This window comes from Scomber scombrus, chromosome 22, assembly GCF_963691925.1.
Source record: "Scomber scombrus chromosome 22, fScoSco1.1, whole genome shotgun sequence".
In the NCBI taxonomy this organism is placed as follows: domain Eukaryota; kingdom Metazoa; phylum Chordata; class Actinopteri; order Scombriformes; family Scombridae; genus Scomber; species Scomber scombrus.
In genome coordinates, this window is record NC_084991.1 from 11,058,015 (window position 1) to 11,077,283 (window position 19,269).

Genomic DNA, 19,269 nt, shown 5'->3' on the forward strand with positions numbered 1-19,269 from the left:
TTTAAACCCAGCCGGTGCATTGAAGGGTTATGCTCTGTCAAGGGAGGATGTGCATGTGAAAAAAGGGAAAGCAGATGTGTGGGAGGCAGAAAGGTCTAGGATCTAGTCCCTGAAGTCTTACAAAATATTAAGAAGCATTATGGTAGACAGATTATATTGGGTTTTTTATTCAGTTTTTAGTTTTTTTGCATAACTGGCAACTGTGCATAATTCATAAATGCTTAATTGACAAAATTACAGCACTCACATATTTGATCCCATATAAATTAGTTGTGTTTCTGTTTTGTTTTTTGTAGGGGTTTGTTGTGGTCAACACTCAGGGGTGAATTGACAAAGAATGGATTGCAGCCGCTGATACCACCTTGAATTGCACTTCATTTGACACCGCTATCTGCACTGTCTCAAGATCCGATTCACAACAGATTTTTTACTAATCAGGTACAATCACACCCATAACATTTTGCAACTGAGTGCAATTTGACCTAATTTTGCATGTGATTGAGTGCGCAGAGCGGTTTCCAGTGTTTCAGCCTTTCAGCACACACGCAAACCAACTTTCATGTATTTTGCTTCTTTTACTTCTTTAGTACTTTGCATCTATAACAATCCACCGAAATGTTAAAATACAGCTATTCATATGATTGTGTGAATCTTGCAATAATGTTCAGGTCTGACTGAATATATCTGGTATTTCACAGAAACATCAGTACTGATGTTCTGTTTGTTGCCCACAGCTGGCTGTGTGTCACAGAATCACATAGCAGCTAAAGCAATAAGGGGTTATGTGTATTTAAACACATGGCACAGCAGCAGTAACTTCATTAAGACTGGATTGGTTAAGTTATGATGGTAATCAATGTTCGGTGTTCTGCTACACATCTACACAGGTCAACTGTTACACACAGATTCAGGTTCACACAGTGGGATTGTTTGTAATAAAGGAGCCCCTACGGATGAGTCCTGAGCTCCAGGACATTTTTATTTTTAAGTGGCTGAAAGTCCAAGATAAGCCTGCCACCCCATACCCACTTGATCCCCCCTAGTCGCTGAGGGAAGATTTCATTCTTGATATCATTCAATATCAATTCAATATCATTCAATGCCTCACAAGCTTGAAGATTTGACAGAGCGAGCAAGAGAGAGAACTCTCTGAGGACACTAATAATTTCACTCTAACTACATGTGGCTATTAACACTGGTCTTTGTGAATTGGACTGTTTTTGCAATTAGGCTCATTTGCATAGAAAGAAGCCAATTTTGTGCCAATGTGTGCATATTACCTCATTTAAATATGTGAAAATAGCAAAGGAGCACCAAGACGCTATGTGCTTGGCAGCACAGTTTGCAGTGCATTTGCATTTCACTCTCCACGGGTGCTTTATGAATTACAGTTTCTTTTTGTTTCACATGCACAGGTTTTGCAGCTGAAAAAGCCATACAATCCTTTGGTGAATCCCCCTTTTGTTTTTTGAGTATTTTATTTATAGTAAACCTCAGTGCAAGAGAACAGTGTATTTGTCCAATATAAAATGCATAAAGAGTCCTTTCAGGCCCCGACACTGATACAAGGCAAACCTTACAGGTAAGCAAAAAGAAAAAGAACATGAAAAGAGAGAAAAGGGTTTTATGCATGGGTCAGGGGGAACCAAGTTGCAGATCAATCCTACACAGATCATCACAGTGAGCTATGGAAGGCTATGAAGAAATAATACACCTAACTACGAATTGCACAGTTTAACAAGTTCTGTACTGGTTTATTAAGTCCTGACATCTTATTAATTGGTTTATTTCCACCTATTTCAAATGCAAATTTCTCGGTATGCCGGTATTTCCTGTTGAAGCAAATACTAGCACCTTTATACTAAGTGGAGTGATTTGTTATATTTTATTATGTTTTTTTGAGAGAAAAAACGGTGGCAGGGAATACATAATAAATACTTCAGTGTTAAAAATAGTGAATAATACAATATTGAATGCATGATTAAATGACTGAAATTATTGTATATATTTTTGCAATGATGTGTGGTTGTTTTGTTTTAGTTTTTTTTACACTATTTCTGAAACACTGAGCATCCCAGTGATACACTATCTGCATGCCCCACCAAGCATGGCCCCAGTTGTTGTCCATAAAGCCGAGGGATGATGTGTCCTTGTGCTTCTTGGTCTGCCTTTGAAGTCTTAGGTTCAGTCTGTGTGTGTGTGTGTGTGTGTGTGTGTGTGTGTGTGTGTGTGTGTGTGTGTGTGTGTGTGTGCGTGTGTGTGTGTGTGTCTGTGTGCGTGTGTGTGTGTGTGTGGATGAGACTGGCCTTCTGCCCCCCCGTAATCCTGTTAAGCACCTGGACAATGGAGGAACAGCTGGCTTGGCCTTCCTGCACTCAGCAGTGTGGAGTGGAGGAGAGGATGATGTGCACGGCATTCAGATAGAGAGACGGCAATAGAAAAAGAAGGACAAATCTCGGTATCTATTGATCTACTTCTCTATCTATTTTCCTTCTATTTTTATCTGTCTGTGTAGTTTATCCATCTTCTCCCCTCCCTCCCTTGGGTGTCACCAATGGTGCTGTCTTGGACCCGATGCTGCATCCATCCTCATGGTTCAATATTGGCACAGTTGTTGTGGAAAGTTTAAGAGGCCCACTTGTGCCATTAGTCCTGCAGCAGGGCCTGGGAGCAGCAGGGGGAGACTTCTCTAATCAGTTTTATTGGAGCTGTGCTATTGGGTTAACACAACAAGACCAGGCCCAGAGCCCAGCAGCACTCCACTGTATGTGTGTGTGCACAAACAGGGGGTATCTGTGTATGTTTAAACCCTGAGGCTATAAGCACAGATTGTAATGTCCCACTACCTTTCTGTCTCTTTATGCACACACACACACACACACACACACACACACACACACACACACACACACACACACACACACACACACACACACACACACACACACACACACACACACACACACACACATACACACACACTGTGGCCAGGGTGAAACCTCAGACTCAGCTGTGTGGCAGATGAGCTCTAGTTTGTTCAGATGCTGGAATCAGATAACTCCATGGGATGGCAACTCTCTGACATATTTTAGTTGGTTTGGATGATAACCATACTATTAGTATTAATGAGCAAAAGGTAACAAGACTAAGGCTGCATTCAGACTGAAATTAGCCCTGCCTTAACACAATGCTAGGGGCTAAGTTGGTGGTTTAAGGGAAAGTCACAATTGAAGGTTTGTGACCATAAGCCAAAGTTCTATACAAATTTTGACCTGACCATGGCACTCAATTAAAACAAATCCTGAGGGAGACATAATTGGACCACATTTCAAGACAATCAATCCAATAGTTGTGAAGACATTTCACTCAAAACTTTCCAAGTCAAGGGATTACAAAAGTCATTAGGATACTTTGCCAGGGAAACAATAATGTCAGTGTAAAAGAATTGTAGCAATCCATCAAGTAGATGTTGATGTATTTCACTGGAGATGTAAAATAATTTGTTCTTCTGGTGGCAGTGAGTGAAATGTCTTTCAGTGGAAAGCTCCTCCATGCTTTGTAGGCTGATTTGGTGCCAGTGTTGTGTATTCAACCTGCTCAATAATCAAAGTAAAGCTGCTGATGGAAATCTGAACCTGTTTTCCAGTGCCTGAGGACAACTCCACTCTTATGGGGTACTTGACCCAGCACGGCCAACGTGGTGTGAGGTCAGCTGGTCAGACGCCAGTTTGGCTGCTAGCTCATCGAGTAAAGAGGCTGTCATGGTCTCATATTACCCCCTGGTCATTCTGTACTGAGGTGGTAAGTTGAATAGTGAGCTTAACCAAGGAGGGGCTAACACAGCCTCTGGGTGTCTGGGCACAATGTTTCAGATCCTGAAATGTGTCCATATGCTTTCCTTTATAGCCTTGTTCAATGGAGCAATGAAAACAAAAGTGTTAGTGGCTGATTCAACAGTGATTTGACTTGTTTTAATGGGTGCTAAGCTCTGAATGGCTTCATTATCACACATGTTGTTTGTGTATATGTGTGTGTGTGTGTGTGTGTCAAACTCACTTGCTGCCTGGCTGCTCAAAGGCGAAATAACTAAGATTGTATATTAAAACACACTGTTTCTACAATAACTCACTAATGAATGATTTTTTCCCCAACTGGCAGTCAGCAAATTATGAACAAAGGTCCCTCTGTGTTTTGTTGAATGGATCCCAGTTTAGTGTTTTTGTCTTTTTCTTACTTTTATGGCCTGACCGCCTTTTGTTTCTCTTATAATTTTGCTCGTAATTTGATAATTAAATGATCTCTTTTTACAGAGTCAGTCATTTTGCTTCAACATTCGGGATCAGGAGACAATGAGTGGTTGAGAGATAGTCATTATGAGGACTGGATCTGAACGTTGGCCTCCTGCAAAGTAATTAGACAGTAATGAATAGTTACAATGTAACTGCTAGAACAAAAAAACAAAAAGGACATTGCTTTTCAATTATCATCACGTACCATCATTTCCCCTCGGCCTTTAGCTTTGCACTGTAAGTAGCACTCTAATCGCGTTTTTACCTAGATGAATGGTTCAGAGTGTTAAATAATGTATGGGTTATGGCTATTGAGAGCTGTGTGTGGGTCGCCCTCAGGCTCTTCTCATGCCATTGGCTTTGAGACACCCAGCTGTCTATGATAGCAGAAATGCTTCTTTGTATTGATCTCTCTATACATGGCATGACACATAAAACTCATATTACATGCAAAATATCAGTAAACATCCACAGGTGGTTAATACATGATTCAATCTTTTTGCCAAAAACAAAGAACAATACAACAGCATAAATCACAGATTGGTACCTGATTGTCAGGACTGACATCAGTCCCTATCAGTGTGTTTCTTTTTCAACTTTTTCAACTGGTGTAACAAATGCACAGAAAACATCACAGCTTTCTTTGTGACTTCTCTGCTGCTTTTTGAACATCATAACTGTCATCTTAAAGACTCATAAATGACATTGGATAAAGGACACTCACAGATCATCATAAAACCAAAATGTATGAGCTCTGGAGGTGTTTTTAGTCTGCCTGCTGTAACATTAAAGACACACCCCTCTGTCGTGTCTACATTGATGTGCTTCAAAGCAACTTTGTAGGAGAAACAGAGAAAAGTTTCACCTATAACTTATTTAACAGTTTGTTGGTATTCTGCAATGCAGGCTTCTGAGCACAGACCGAATGCGTGATCATTGTTCCTGATTAGATCAGCTCTGACGCAGTGCTCTGTCTGTCGTCAAGGATACTGTAGCCTTTGAACATCTCGGTGAAGAATTCATGCAATTGTGATTACCAGCTTTACCTGAGAACTTGTTGCTTTTGGAAAGTTTCTTACACTCAGATATAGATACAGCACTGAAATGGTTCAAAGCTCACCTAACTAGTTTCTATTTGCAGAGAGAAACGTGCGAAATGGCCCATTTTCTTTCAATCAGAGCCATATAGGACATTATGCAAATGTTGCGTTTCAGGGTTCCTTTGAAGTGCAACACTTTTTCCCTGCAGTGAGCTATTTTTGGTTAACCTTTGACTGACTTGCAGATCACACTGACGGACATTACCATAAAATATAAATGTCCAGTACAGCTGTTTGAACCCACCTCAGCCTTCCTTATACCAAAAGTTAAGTAGTAGTCTAAGAACATGCAATCTTGCAAGTATGATACCACACTGCTGCCTTATTGGCAGTCCAGTTCTTGAACATCAAAGACAATGAAGAACACTTTGTGCAAATCTGTGATATTCCTCATACGGTTACAGATCTGTACGGTTCAAATCCCACGTCTCTTAAAGTTATACGAGACTCTTCAATTTTATATGAGAACATGAGCCACACATCTGTCCGGTGTCGGTGTACAGTGCACAGGGACAATAGAAGAAAATGATGAAATGGAAGAGGAGAGATGATGGAAAGCGGGTGATATGAACAATAAAAAGCATGGTGATAGGCCATAAATGACCACAATGATGATGTCACTTTCTGCAGAAATGCCATGCATTTTGGATTTACTTCCATCTCAGTGAAAAGTGGAGGAATAAAATGGAAAATTGTAGGTTTTCAATAACTGTGTATCTGGTGTGTGGTTGTGTTTGTGTGTGTTTGTATGTGTGTTCATGTCCATGTCATTAACATGTCCACCTTGCTAAAAGTATTGTAATCTAATACAACAGTCCTGCAGTAAATTCTCACTTCATGAAGGTTATAATGTTCAGTTTTTGTTGAAACAGAGAGGCAATAAATCAACTGTATGGTCATTTTGGAGTCTGTTTGAAGCTGTGTTGTTCTCATCACTGACATTGTGCTTGGGTTCAATTTGGAAAGGCTGAACAGAAGACATGTTTATCTCGATGTGAGGGAAACAGACTGGGACCAAAGACCACTGTGACCATTTGAAATCCCTACTCAGAATGCATTGCGACAATGCCGACCTACAAGTGAAAGGATTTTTTTCCAATTTTATGAAAAATTAAGACACAAGTGGCGTCATATCACATTTGTATAGTTGATGACAATGTTAATCTAATAAAGCCTACAAGTCTCAATAGTTGGAGTTCCTTTTAACAGTTTTTAATATTTGCAGTCATGTGATATCTCCAGTGTAGACAGTATTAGGGAGCAGCATCAAGGTTACAAGTGAGTGTGGTGCCCACATCACATGTGTTTTTTAACAGCTCTTCTTCAAAATGACTGGTCACATTAAAAATTCCAAGACCGAATTGGTCATGTGTTTTTAGGTCTGATGTACAGTGCATTCAGGAAGTATTTAGACCCATTGAAATTGTATTGTTACAGAATGGGAGGACAAAATTGAAAAACTTATTGAATACTTATTATACTCTCTTTACTATACTTTCCATATGCTTGTGTTATGTAGGATACAGAACAGGAGGAAATGTGTGTCAAGGGACTAGAACTTGGAATACTCAGAGTTGTTGAAGATGATGGAGTGGTTCACAGACTGAGAGTATCTGACAGACTTTAATGCTCTATGGTTGCGTGTCTGTCAGCAAGTCTGAGCTTATGGGTGATCACAGCAGCGGTTTAACTAGAGCCCACTAATATTGTTAATCCCATACTTAAACTGCAAAAATCAGCACTGGAAGAGAGTGGGGAAAAATCAACCAAGAGAAAAAATAATGAAAGGAAAAGAAGAACCTTAAAGTTCATTAGCTGGTGATGTCATCCCTAAGAAGTCACCTTTAGAGGTCAGCTGAGAAAGCGGTGACCTCACCAGAACACAAGAGTGGTCGGAGAGAAAGGGTTAAATGTTATCTTGGGGGCTGTATCTGGATCTGCTCTGACGCCCTTGACTGAACCACTATGGTCCTTGTACCTGCATGACTGGTGATAAGGAGGATGACGCATCTATGCTCACTCCTCATAGTCTTAGCAGTGATGGCTATTCGTCATGAAGACGTATGGTGTTCCTGTTCTCAGTTTGCCATAACAGTTTTCATAAAAATAACAGAACATATGCTACAGTACAAGCTGTACTAGCCTTTTGCAAAGAAAGAATAACCAACAATTATAATGGAAACACTACAATTGGACTTTAGAATGTGTTACAATATGTTGTTCAGTGTGGTTCATAATGCCTATTGTGGGCGCTGAAGGTTATCCTTACAAACTGCCCTCAGGACAACATGTTCACATCATTATTTCATCCCAACACAAAACACAAGCAGCAAGATGCATTTGCAGACATGACCAGTTTATTTCATTTATACTGTCTCACTATTATTTTTTAATTTATCTTAGCAGCATGTATGGTATGAATCTTCCATCTTTTTCTCTCCTCCTCTTTCCTTCACCCTCTCCGTCCCTCACCCCCGTGGAGAGGGGCCAGTTGGGCTGGAAGCTAATTTGAAGCCAATCAATACTAGTCTGTGTTTCTTCCTGTGTGTCAGCCCAGTCCAGTGCCCTTGTCTAACTGTCGGTAGAGAGAGAGGGAGCATCTGTTTGGTGACTATCGCTCTTTGACTGTAAATCTATGGCAGCAACTAAACACCACTCCTCCGACCATTGTACTGAGTGCAAAAGGCTATCTGATTGAATCCAAATGAGATTGATTTCCATGACAAATCCAGTTGTCAAATGTGCGCACTGACAAATAGCCCTCACGGTAACTTGATTAACTGTGCAGAAGGAATTTATACTCCTGTTTTGTATTGAAATGTAGAGATTTTGGATTTTGTCTGTAGTGGGAATGTGTACACACAAATACTGAGCACATTTACAGACAACAAACAGATGCACTCATGGGCATACAAATACAGATGGAACCACTAGAGCATTCACACACGCACTTGTAGCCTGTCCTTCACTCCACCAACACAACAACAATAATGTTCAGATACTCAATCTGCCCAAGATAAGACAAGTCCCCACCCTCTTCTCCCAGCCCCTTTCCTTAAACAGCCAATGAGGAGGCTCTCTATTGATGAGCCAGAGTAGGAGCAGGCATGTGTAGGCAGCCTGCCACAGGAGGAGGTGTGTCTCCCTGAGCCAAAAGTGTGTGTGCATAGAGTGTAAGCTCACACTGAGAGAGGAGGAGGTGGAGAAAGAGAGTGGAGAGTGTATGTAGGCATGCAAGTGAGAAACAGGAGAAGGAGTGACAGACAAGAGGGAAAGAGAATCCAGGTGCTTTTACTCATCTCACCACTGAAACAATCCCTACAAACACATATACACAGACACACAGAGACACTGAAGGGACCACATCCACAACCTCTACTGAAACAGTGAACTGATGCACGTGTGTGTGTGTGTGTCTGTGTGTTTTGCGCTCGGAGCGACAGAGGGGGATCTCTGAGGATACACGGATGAGAAAGAGGTGTGGGGGAGCCAAGGAAAAGAAAGCCCGAGTGCGTTTCGCCCCTGGGGGAACTCACACACACCGCAGACAGCACACACACTCCGGAGGGCACTCGGCACTGTTTCCCTGACAACTAGAATGGGCTGCAATTTGTGCACCTTGCAGAAACGGGAGGAACACTACAAACTGCTGTATGAGATTGCACAGGTAAGTGAGACTTAAAGGAGGAGAGGAGGTGGTTGATGGTGAGCTGTGATAAACTTAAGGACAGCAGAGGCACTGATGGGAATGATTTGATCTCTGGAAATAATTTAATTTCTCTCCAATGAGCAGGCAAGGTAAAAGTGAGACTGAATAACAAGAGACAATGACAGTAACTAAGCAAAGTCATAGATAAAGAAGAAGGCAAAACAGCAGACAGCTTAAATGGGAAACCAGGAGAAAAATAGGCGAGGGACATGAGAGAAATGTACAAAAAAAATGAGTTAATTCCAAGCAGCCAGGCAGAGAGACTGTGTGTGTGTGTGTGTGTGTGTGTGTGTGTGTGTTTCTCTCTCCATCAAAGTGAGTGCAGCTAGTTATTTCTCCTCAGTAGCATGAGATGTGAGAACAAGTTCAGCTCTTCTTCCCGCGCTGGCTCCAGGGGGATTCATCACATCTCCTCTGCCTGCGACTGTCTAGAAGCAATACAGTTCAAAGAACAAGCAGCAAATGTGTTCTGCTGTTTTCTGCTCTGTTGTTTGTCAGAAATGGATTCGTATTTTTCCTTCTTCTGACCTGATATGACAGGTTTCAGATTGCTGCTGTCACATCAAAATCTAGCCACAGCATATTTGATACCTCTTATTGAAATGGTTTATTTCTATTGATTTACTGAATGGTTTTATTGAGCTTTAGTGAAATGTCCTAAATATTCAGGCAATCGAGAATTATTGTAATCACTGTGTTTACACTTCTTTTAACTGACAACAACCATATATTCCTATATAACTTCTAATGTTTATATTGTCATTATGAGCTGTAAAATTAGGTGAATGTTTAACGTGTCATATTTTACTGGGCTTGGCTGGAATGTGTTGATTAGATAGGAAAGTGTTGGTAAGACAGTGAAACAGACAAGACAAGTGTGAATTTACTGGAAAAAACACATATCCTCAATGTTATTCTTTCTGGATAGAAGAACAACTGTTTATCATCTCTGACCACTTTTTAAAAAATGTGAACAGTATTTTAGCAGGTTGCAGCTGTTAATGTGAATTTTGAATTTAAAGCATGAAGGAAGATAAACATGTAAAGAGCCGTTACATGGCTTTTATAGCAACGATATGTGTATACGCTGCACTGAATGTGGGAAACACGTGCTCTGGTTTTTCTCTGTTGTTGAGTTCAGTACAAGTGAACGCCTGGCCAGCAGCAGCGAAGATTCATTCATCATTTATTATCTTACACAGTTACAGACAGCAGGGAAACTGGATACTGTATAATGAGAACTTCTCGTTAGTTGTGTAATGTCAAATATCTGATCATCCAAAGTGTCCAGTCATAGATCTTTTGAGCACTGGTGGGCAGTAAGATGGGGACAATGACTGCTTGTTTTCTTCTTATGTCTTCTCTAAAATGTAAATAATACATTGCCCTAACCTTCCATTGCTGCTACATGCTGCTTTTTTTAACGCCATTCACAGTGCTGCAGTCACGAGCTCATTACACTCTCAGACTAAATGCCCCCATGCTTTAATGAGATGGTGAATGTCTGTGTCGTCTGCCTGGGTGGAGTGCAAGAAAATTAGCCATGTCAATTAAAGGAAACCCTAGGAGGCCATGGCCCTGTTGAGGTGAATTAAATTTACCAAGCAAAACAAAAGGATTTGTACAGTATGGTAAGCTGCTGAGCAGTTTAAACCGATTAACTATTTAAAGGCAACCAAACAGTCTGACTGACTTATGGTGATACTAAATATTGTTTTCAGGTTTAAAGGGACTGGGAAATAGAGCAAGAATTAGATGATTTAACTGATACGACTCTCAAGGTAAATATGTAGCTGGAGCCAGCAGACGTCAGCTTAGCTTAACATAAAGACTAGAAACTGAGGAAATACCTAGTGTGGCTCTGTCCTACCATTTTAAAGATTACATGACATGCATATTGATAGGTTTATGTCTTTATTTTGGTGCTGTACTGGATGATATTTGCATGACTTAAAGTTCGCTCCCGGAAAGTGCCCCTCTGCACACTTCCACCTCCGCACACTTCCACCTCCAGAGTCTATGTAAACAAACAATAGTATTTTGCTACTATCTCACATTCTTTACTTTAAATATAAACTTCTCAAATATATGATTGAGTCCGAATCTAATCCAAAGATAAGCAAATGGACAACACAAACAGCCCGTGCAACAACCTTAGCGCTAACCTTAGCAACAATGACTACAGAGCCTTTTGTGGGCACGCATCATCTCATCATCTCATGTCAGTTCAGTGGAGAATAGAGGTAACTTTGCAAAAAGAACATTCAGAGCAGACTGAAGCCCTCGCTTTTGACATTCAGGGAACATTTTTCATACATTCATCTCAAATTTTAGACCATGTTTAGTATAGATATTCAATATTGTATCAGTAGGTTACAGAAAATCACAAAAAAATCACATGTTCCCTTTAAAACGCACACACACATTGTATCCAATTATGTTCAATTCATATAAAAACAAAAGTGTAAAAACAACATTTGATAGTCCAGCATATAACCCACCTAAAACCGCAAATTGATGTTCTTGCACCTGTGTTTCTGTTTGGAATAAGCAAACAAGGCAACTTAGCTGCAGAAGACCGTTAATTGCTTCCTGTTTCCATCCGAGAGTAATGGTTGTAATGGTTGGATGAAAAGTGGCATGTTATGGTCCTGTGGGTCATTCTAGAGATCCTCTGGTCATTCTTACTGTGGCTGCTCCATGGCATAAATGTAAATATAGGTCATTTTTTTGCCAGCTGGATTTTAGACCTATACTGTCAGTTAACTATGAGGATGTGTTGATCATAACGCATGGCATTTACATGGAGATTGGCTGGGACATCAACAACAAAAAGATCCATATGGTTTCTTCCTATTTCCGCATCACACTGCTGGTGCCCTGGCACTATGGCAGACGTCCAAGAATATTGAATGTGTGTGTGAGTGAGCACACTCGCTTACCGTTAAATGCTCTGTGGTGTGTATGTGACAGTCAGCGAACACCTACAGTTCTCATTACCACTGCAAGAGAAAGAGAGAAAGAGAAGGAAAGACAGAAAGAAAGAGAGCTCGCCAGGCAGTAAATGTGTCAGTGTGACTTTGTCCCAAAACTCAAGGCTGAGGGGATTCTGCAAATCCAGAGAGACTACTCAACAATCCCTCTCTCTCTTTTTCCTTTTATCATCCCAGGCTCATTTCTTCTCCTTCCTTTTTCATACTTTCTCCTTCTCTAACCTTCATTAGTCTCTCCCTCTCCCTCTGTCTTTGTCCCTCTAAGCAATCTGTTTCTCTTCTTTCTCATTCTACTTTGGCACGCACACAACGCTACAGATTCTAGATGTGTTTTTGAACTGCTGTACTTCCAACGGTGCTACACAATAGGACACCACCTGCTCATTATACAAGTGGAAAACTCAAGGATGCTGATACTGTACCACAGAGCTAAAGCTGTGGAAGAACATGGATTAAATGGCATTGGACTTGTGCATTGGAAGAACTGCCACCCTCTCATTGTTCCCTATTGGTTCGCTGTATGCTGTAATGTCACTGCCTGGCTTCCTTCTTGTTAGATAATTCCTGACAAATGTGAACACCACAGGACAGTTTAATGTTATTGGCTTTTTTTTCAAATAGAAGTGTAAGGCACATTCAGTTTGATTTAGTTGATTTGATCAAGTTTCTTCTTATTTTGATAAGCAGAGAAACAGAGTCACTCAGTGGCATCATCAGTTCAGATCTTGATGCTTTGACTCTCGACAAAGGGACGTGCCTGAGTTTGTAGACGTGAACTCTACTGTCCAAAATCTTTAATGAGAGTAGATGTAAATTCTGTTTTAGGGCCTGCACACAAGCATATAATACAAAGATTTCTTAGTGAAATTTCTTCAAACTCGTCAAACCTTCATTGTAGACTATTCATTTAAAAAGAAATGCCACAATTTACCTCAAAGTGGATTTCTTTGTGGGGGCAATGTAACACTTTTTCAGCTTTGATGAACTTTAAAGGGGATGTATTATGCTTTTCCTCATTTTCAGTCATATAATGTTACACTGTCAGATATTCATATTACATGTGGCCAAAGTTACAAATAATGAAATAAATGTATGTAGAATCCTTCTGAGAAAAAGGCAACGGCCTCAGACTGCTCTGAACGCCTGGTTTTCAACGTTTTTTCTACTTTCAGCCTGAGCTGGTGTCAGCTTGTAATGGATTTCTTCCCATGGTCATCTGCTCCATGCATAGCGGTTCACTGCTCTGCTAACATTTTGGCATTTTTTCCATTGTTTTAGGGCCATGACTCGTAAAATAAGTAAATCGGGAAATGTTAGGTTTGCAGCGGCGGTTACTTAACACGATTGCCCATCGGCAGGATCCCAACTGAATGGGAGGGAGAGGAGCTAATACTGCCTTTTAGCGAAAGAGGCTGAACTGAGGGGCTGCATAAAGGCTCAGTATAAGATAAACGTTTTTGGAGTTTTTGAACCCAGAATATAAAAATATAGAGCTGGAAATTAGCATTATAGCTCCCCTTTTACCCACAATTTGTGGCATTTACCAATAACAAGCTGTCTTGTTGACCTTTGAGAGAATGGAGAAACAAAGAGTCCAAAAAGTCATTGTACCTTATCATCTGTGTTGTGCCATGATAACCTCCTCTTAACTTTTTCACAAAGTTTCAAAGAGTTTATGATATAAGTTTTTTTCCCTCTCCAATAAAACTCTGCTGAATGATATATACAATCTTGAGAGCAACATGGGGAATAAATGGTACAGCACAGAGAAAATAAAAGCCCTGGGAGCTATTATTTGTCACACCTGCAAGCAGTCACTATGTCACTTTTAGAACCACATAATTTGCAAGATTAATTTCACTGTGACACTTTCTGGTGCGAACAGGCCTAAAGGGTGGTATTTTTTCCTTTTTAAAGATGTTAAATGTCTTTTTTGGATGAAACAAGGACACTTTTACAAAATGGACTGCATCTATTTTTGAGTTCTGGTAATGTTTTTTCCCCAAAATGGGATACATAGTATTTATGATAAACCTGTTCAGCACCTGAAGTAAATGACCATTTCAGAGGCCAATTCCAGTTTTCAGCCTGCAGCCCTGCCTCAGTGTCTCCGCACACCACAGCAGCTATCTCTGTTCTCGCAGCTGCACTATTCTGACAGGACTGCTGGCTGGCCGACCCCAACTGCCCAGCGGCCACTGAGAGATTTATGACTCTCGTCAGACCATTTACATTCAACATTTCATTTGTGTTTTTTTATGTGTCTGTGTGGGTGTGTGTACGCGCATGTGTGTGAATCTCTGTGTGAACACTCACAGTCAGCCTGTGCATATGTGTGACCGCAGGGCTCCATTCTGGCTGTAGCAATTGCTGTTCCATGTATTTTGCTTGTAGCAGTTTTAAATTGTCCCACAGCCTCTGGCCCTCAGAGCCTCATAGGACACATGATTTGTCCTTTTAGCTGTACCAAAGTCAGCACTATTGTAGAAAATAATATACAACAGTCCATATCCGTCCAACAGCCACTACCCTTTTGTGTAACCTTCCTCCTACCTGCATTCTGCTAGGTAATATAACAGTATTTGCACTCTAAAGAATCATCAATTAATCTAAATTAAATCTAAACAGAAGCAGAGCTTGTTAAGTGCAGTATAGTCAGGTGTCGTACATTTGATTGTGTGGCTTGTTAATATGCTCATCTACTCAGTAAATTAAACCCATTATTTATTATTCTTTATGGGCAAACGTTTTTTCCCCAATATGTATTGTCAATTGTACAAGCTGCAAGTTGTGAAGTGTAGTGTATTTAAGTAGATTTTTCATGTACTTTCATACCATTTACATATTGCACAGTCAGGAATATGTAACTTTTCATTTGTACCTCTTTCACCTCATACATACGTGTGTGTGTATGATTGTGTGTGGGTGTGAACAAGGCCAGTCTCTGTGGTGTGGCTCTGTCCTCCGGGGACAGATGCTTTGCCACATGTCCAGCCTGTTAGACAGCATGAAGGAAACCCTTCCACCCCGCCACCACTTACAGCGTCCAGAGAGTGCCACACAGAGCAAGGGTAGCTGTGGTCTGACCCACACAGCCGTCACCTCCATATGGCCACCTCAGACCTGGACCATGACTTCATCCAGATAGGGATGTGAGGGATATCAGTTGTTTTGGTCTAAGAAGTTGGATGGAAAAATCACCAAACTGCAGTTTTCACATAACAGCAGCTAAATATTACTGTGATCCTACAGTGAGCATGCATGACAGAGAGACATGGGACTTTAACCATGTGGGAATGGTGAGAAATATAATCTTCTACCCCCAGATATCTCCTCTGACTGATGTATTTGGGCCATAAAAATGTATAACGGATGACTGATAGGGGATGAGGGGAGGTGGTATCATCTGATTCATCAACTGTGCACTTATCAGAGAAGCACAACACCAGTCTAGAACTTGTTTGTCTTTCTCTTTGTCTTTCTGATGAGATTTTGAGCTTTGCAGAAAGTATTGAATGAAGTGACCTTTCCATTTTTCATGCATTTTTCAGCCCAACAAGTTGTCTGTGTGGGTCAGTGAGTTTGACCTTTTCATCTGTGAGTGTAATTCCACTTGACATGTCTCTCTCTTTCTATCTCTGTTGCACTCACTCACGCACTTGCTGTGTGTAGTCTTGCTTGACAGTTTTTTATTGCCTGACAGACAACAGAATCATCTTTTTTAAATCAAACTACTATTGTAGCACTGTAGTATCAAGAGTTCTCTCAGAGATTATTCATTTTCATTACAAAATCATTTTCTCCAAAATGTTTAAGGGGTGCTAAATAACAAAATGATCACACTTTCAAAGCTTAGACGTGCTGAATAATGAACTTGGGTAATGATTTTTCCCCCTAAAAATGTTAATCGAGCGTTATGGAAATGAACTCTGCTGTTGAACACTGATCATCTGGTGTCTTCCATCATGGTTACAGTTGCTCGTTGGAGCACAGCATGGTGATAATACCCCATGATTTAGAGGTGCATATGGCCTCGTCACCGGCACTGTGTGTTGCGCGTCTTCTGGTCGCCGGCCAAAAATGGAAACAGGAAATGGTTGATTATTTAGCGACAGGTTAATGCCAGGTTAACATGGAAAAGTGGTATTGCTGTGTATGTGCTCGTTATTAAACAACAGAGAAAGCAATTGCAATTACACAATCAGACAACTGTGTGTGTGTGTGTGTGTGTGTGTGTGTGTGTGTGTGTGTGTGTGTGTGTGTGTGTGTGTGTGTGTGTGTGTGTGTGTGTGTGTGTGTGTGTGTGTGTGTGTGTGTGTGTGTGTGTTCCTCTACGTAAGGGAAAGAGTTGCCATGAGAGTGACAGACAGATGATGACAGAAAGCCTGTCAATTGGTACATTGATGTCCATGTTTAGCTGTGTCTTTCTTTGTGTGTGTATGACAGCCTGGCTGTAGGCAAACATACATACACACCACTTTCTGGCTGTGTGTGTGTGTGTGTGTGTGTGTGTGTGTGTGTGTGTGTGTGTGTGTGTGTGTGTGTGTGTGTGTGTGTTTGGGGAGGCGGTCAGGGGGGAAGACAGGTCCGGCATGAGGGGGGAACAGCAACAGTCGCCGTTTCGCTCCACCAGCCAACGATCTCCCCCTGCGTTGGCTCTGATAAGCCCAGGATGAAAGCCCTTTCTGTGGGGAGAGTGACACTCCTCACCCAGTCACCCACCCACCCCCACCCCTCTGTGTCTCCCTTCCAGACAAGGCAAAGGATGCAACAGCACACATGATGCATGCACACACAACAACATGGCAGTGTTAAAAGGAAGATATGCCTATTTGCACATACTGTGTACATTCATGTACCACACAGAGGGAAGATCACACACTCCATCCATTCATCAGCTTTACAGCGTGTTTTCCTCTTTTTTACGACTGTGTAAAAATGTTATTCAAGCTCTTAGCACCTGACAAGAGGACTTATCAGTGGCTATCAGCCTCTTGCTGATTACCATACTCACAGACTGGCCAAGTGGCCTGGACAAGATGATAGGAGGCAGGAGACAGAAAGACAGAAAAATGGAAAGAGACAAGTTGATGGTTGGTGGGGGAGGGGGGTAGTTCAGTTGGATGAGAGGGAAATGGAATGGTAGAGAAGGTGTGAGACAGAATAAAATAAGAAAGTGGAGATAGTTCAGTAGTGAAGCAACAGAAGAGAGAGAACGGGAGCAAGAAAAGATGAGGTGTGTGCCATCAATAAGTCTTTTAAATCCACCTATTCTCCTGGTTTTTCCCCCCCTTAACAGAAAGTCTCACCCTCCTCCTCCTCCTCCACCCATCACTTATCAGTCGCCAGACACTGTTCCAAGTCCGTTCCATTCCACTGACCCTGTCTGTCTTTCAGCCTGTTTGTCACTGTCTGTCTATCCTGCTCATTAATACACTTTGGCGTAACCCCGCCTTTTGAGGTGCTATGGATTTACTCTGAGCGTTGGGAAGACCCTGGAAAAAGAAAGATAGTGACAAGAAACACGGAGACAGGCTGTCATTCAATATGCACGAGTGTATATCTGCGGGAGAGAGACAGACAGACAGACACTAATTTCTAGTCTCTAGTCTAGTCTCAGTGTGTGTGCTGTCAACCAGTGACTGTTATATGGTTGAAAGCCAACCTTGTACCAGAATAACCCAATAATACACCTTATGGCCACACGCTGCAGGCTATGAATTGTCAGGTTAGACAGATGTTATGATCAACCATCTGGAGCTGTTATGGATATGTTGTATGCATTTGATGCTACACACTATGGCAAAAAATGCACAAATACACACAAAATATGTACAAAAATCCCCCCCAGATATTTAGTTGTTTCAGGGGGGGAAATTCTAAAACACAACTTCTGAGACATAAAAGCTTCTTCACATTACCATAAAATTTCTCTCAGTCAGATCTTTGGATGAGTTCTTTGGCAGCGGAGGTGCAATTCTCATCTGAGACCAAATGTCAGTTAAGCTATAAAAAGAAACCTCCTTTTTTTCGCTCTTTTTTCTCTTTGCCAAGAATTTCTCCATCATGCATAATCATCCGGGGGGAAATGAGGTTATTTGTTACAACTGTTTCTCAGAGAACGGTGGTTCTGACTTGTAACCGCAGCTGGTTGCTTGTAATGTTAGTGGTGCTGTTTTTCTCTGACATCTGCTCTGCAGTATGTTGTCAAAGCGGAATGAGTCTGCGTACAGTACATGTCTTGAAATGCCTAAATGCTTAAAATGCACATGCACTGCTGTAGTGGCACTGCCAAGTGCATTTTGAACCAACAGGGTGGATCCTGGGTCCAGGTGGTCTACAGATAGATTATGTTACAGCAGGACGCTGGTGTTGAATTCCCACTTAACCAACTTGGGTTTAGGAGTCATTAGGCCCACTCAGAGCTTGGCGACGAGTCCAGTTACAGATAGAATAACACTAAACCATCTGCATAGTAGGGGGGATGATTACATTTAGAGCAGGGTGTAACCATAAGCCTTGTGTTGATATGGGAAATGCCCTCAGGATGGAGAATGATCCAAACATTGTGGATGGGTCTTTGTTGATGTTATTGTTGTTAGTATGAAGAAATGTATTAGATGGTCTTTTCTGTGACACAGTTTCATTAAATCTTGTTAGGTTAGCTTGTACAGACTTGAGCTGAACAATAAAGTGCTTCTACTCAGGTAAATGTAAGCATTGGTCGTTTTAAGTATTTTTAACATGGTTTGTGTGCTTCAGTTTTGTATCTTCTAATAGTTGTCAAAACCGGGATCATATTTTTTCCTTGGAAACAGATCAGATGTGGACTACAAAAAGTAAAAAATCACTCTCCCCTTTCTGAATACATTCAGCCTCGGTCTGTCATCATCATTACAACATGCTTCACGACCTTGTTACGTGGAAACTCACACAAATTAGGCTTGTGACCCATTTTGAGAAACAGAGGTCTGATTTAACGAGTCAATCTGTAATACAGTCTGAAAATTACAGGAATCAGACTCTAATCATCACTCAACTGATAATATATCAGTGGCAGATGTGATTAGCTATTCACTCAGTTATATTCAGACCATTCAGTTTCAGGCAGCGGAGCAAAAGTCTTGTTCAAAGCAGGTTGAATGGGTGGTAAATTGCACCACAGTGTGTTGCTCACT

General features: G+C 41.2%; 1 protein-coding gene across 1 annotated transcript in view; it reads left to right on the forward strand.

Moving 5' to 3' along the window:
• The first annotated feature begins 8,987 nt into the window (after positions 1–8,987).
• The window catches only part of pdzrn4 (PDZ domain containing ring finger 4), a 34,288-nt gene continuing 24,006 nt past the window's right edge, over positions 8,988–19,269 (forward strand). The window contains exon 1 of the mRNA XM_062443804.1: positions 8,988–9,056. Coding sequence (XP_062299788.1) covers positions 8,988–9,056 — 69 coding nt within the window. The remainder of the gene's footprint in view (positions 9,057–19,269) is intronic.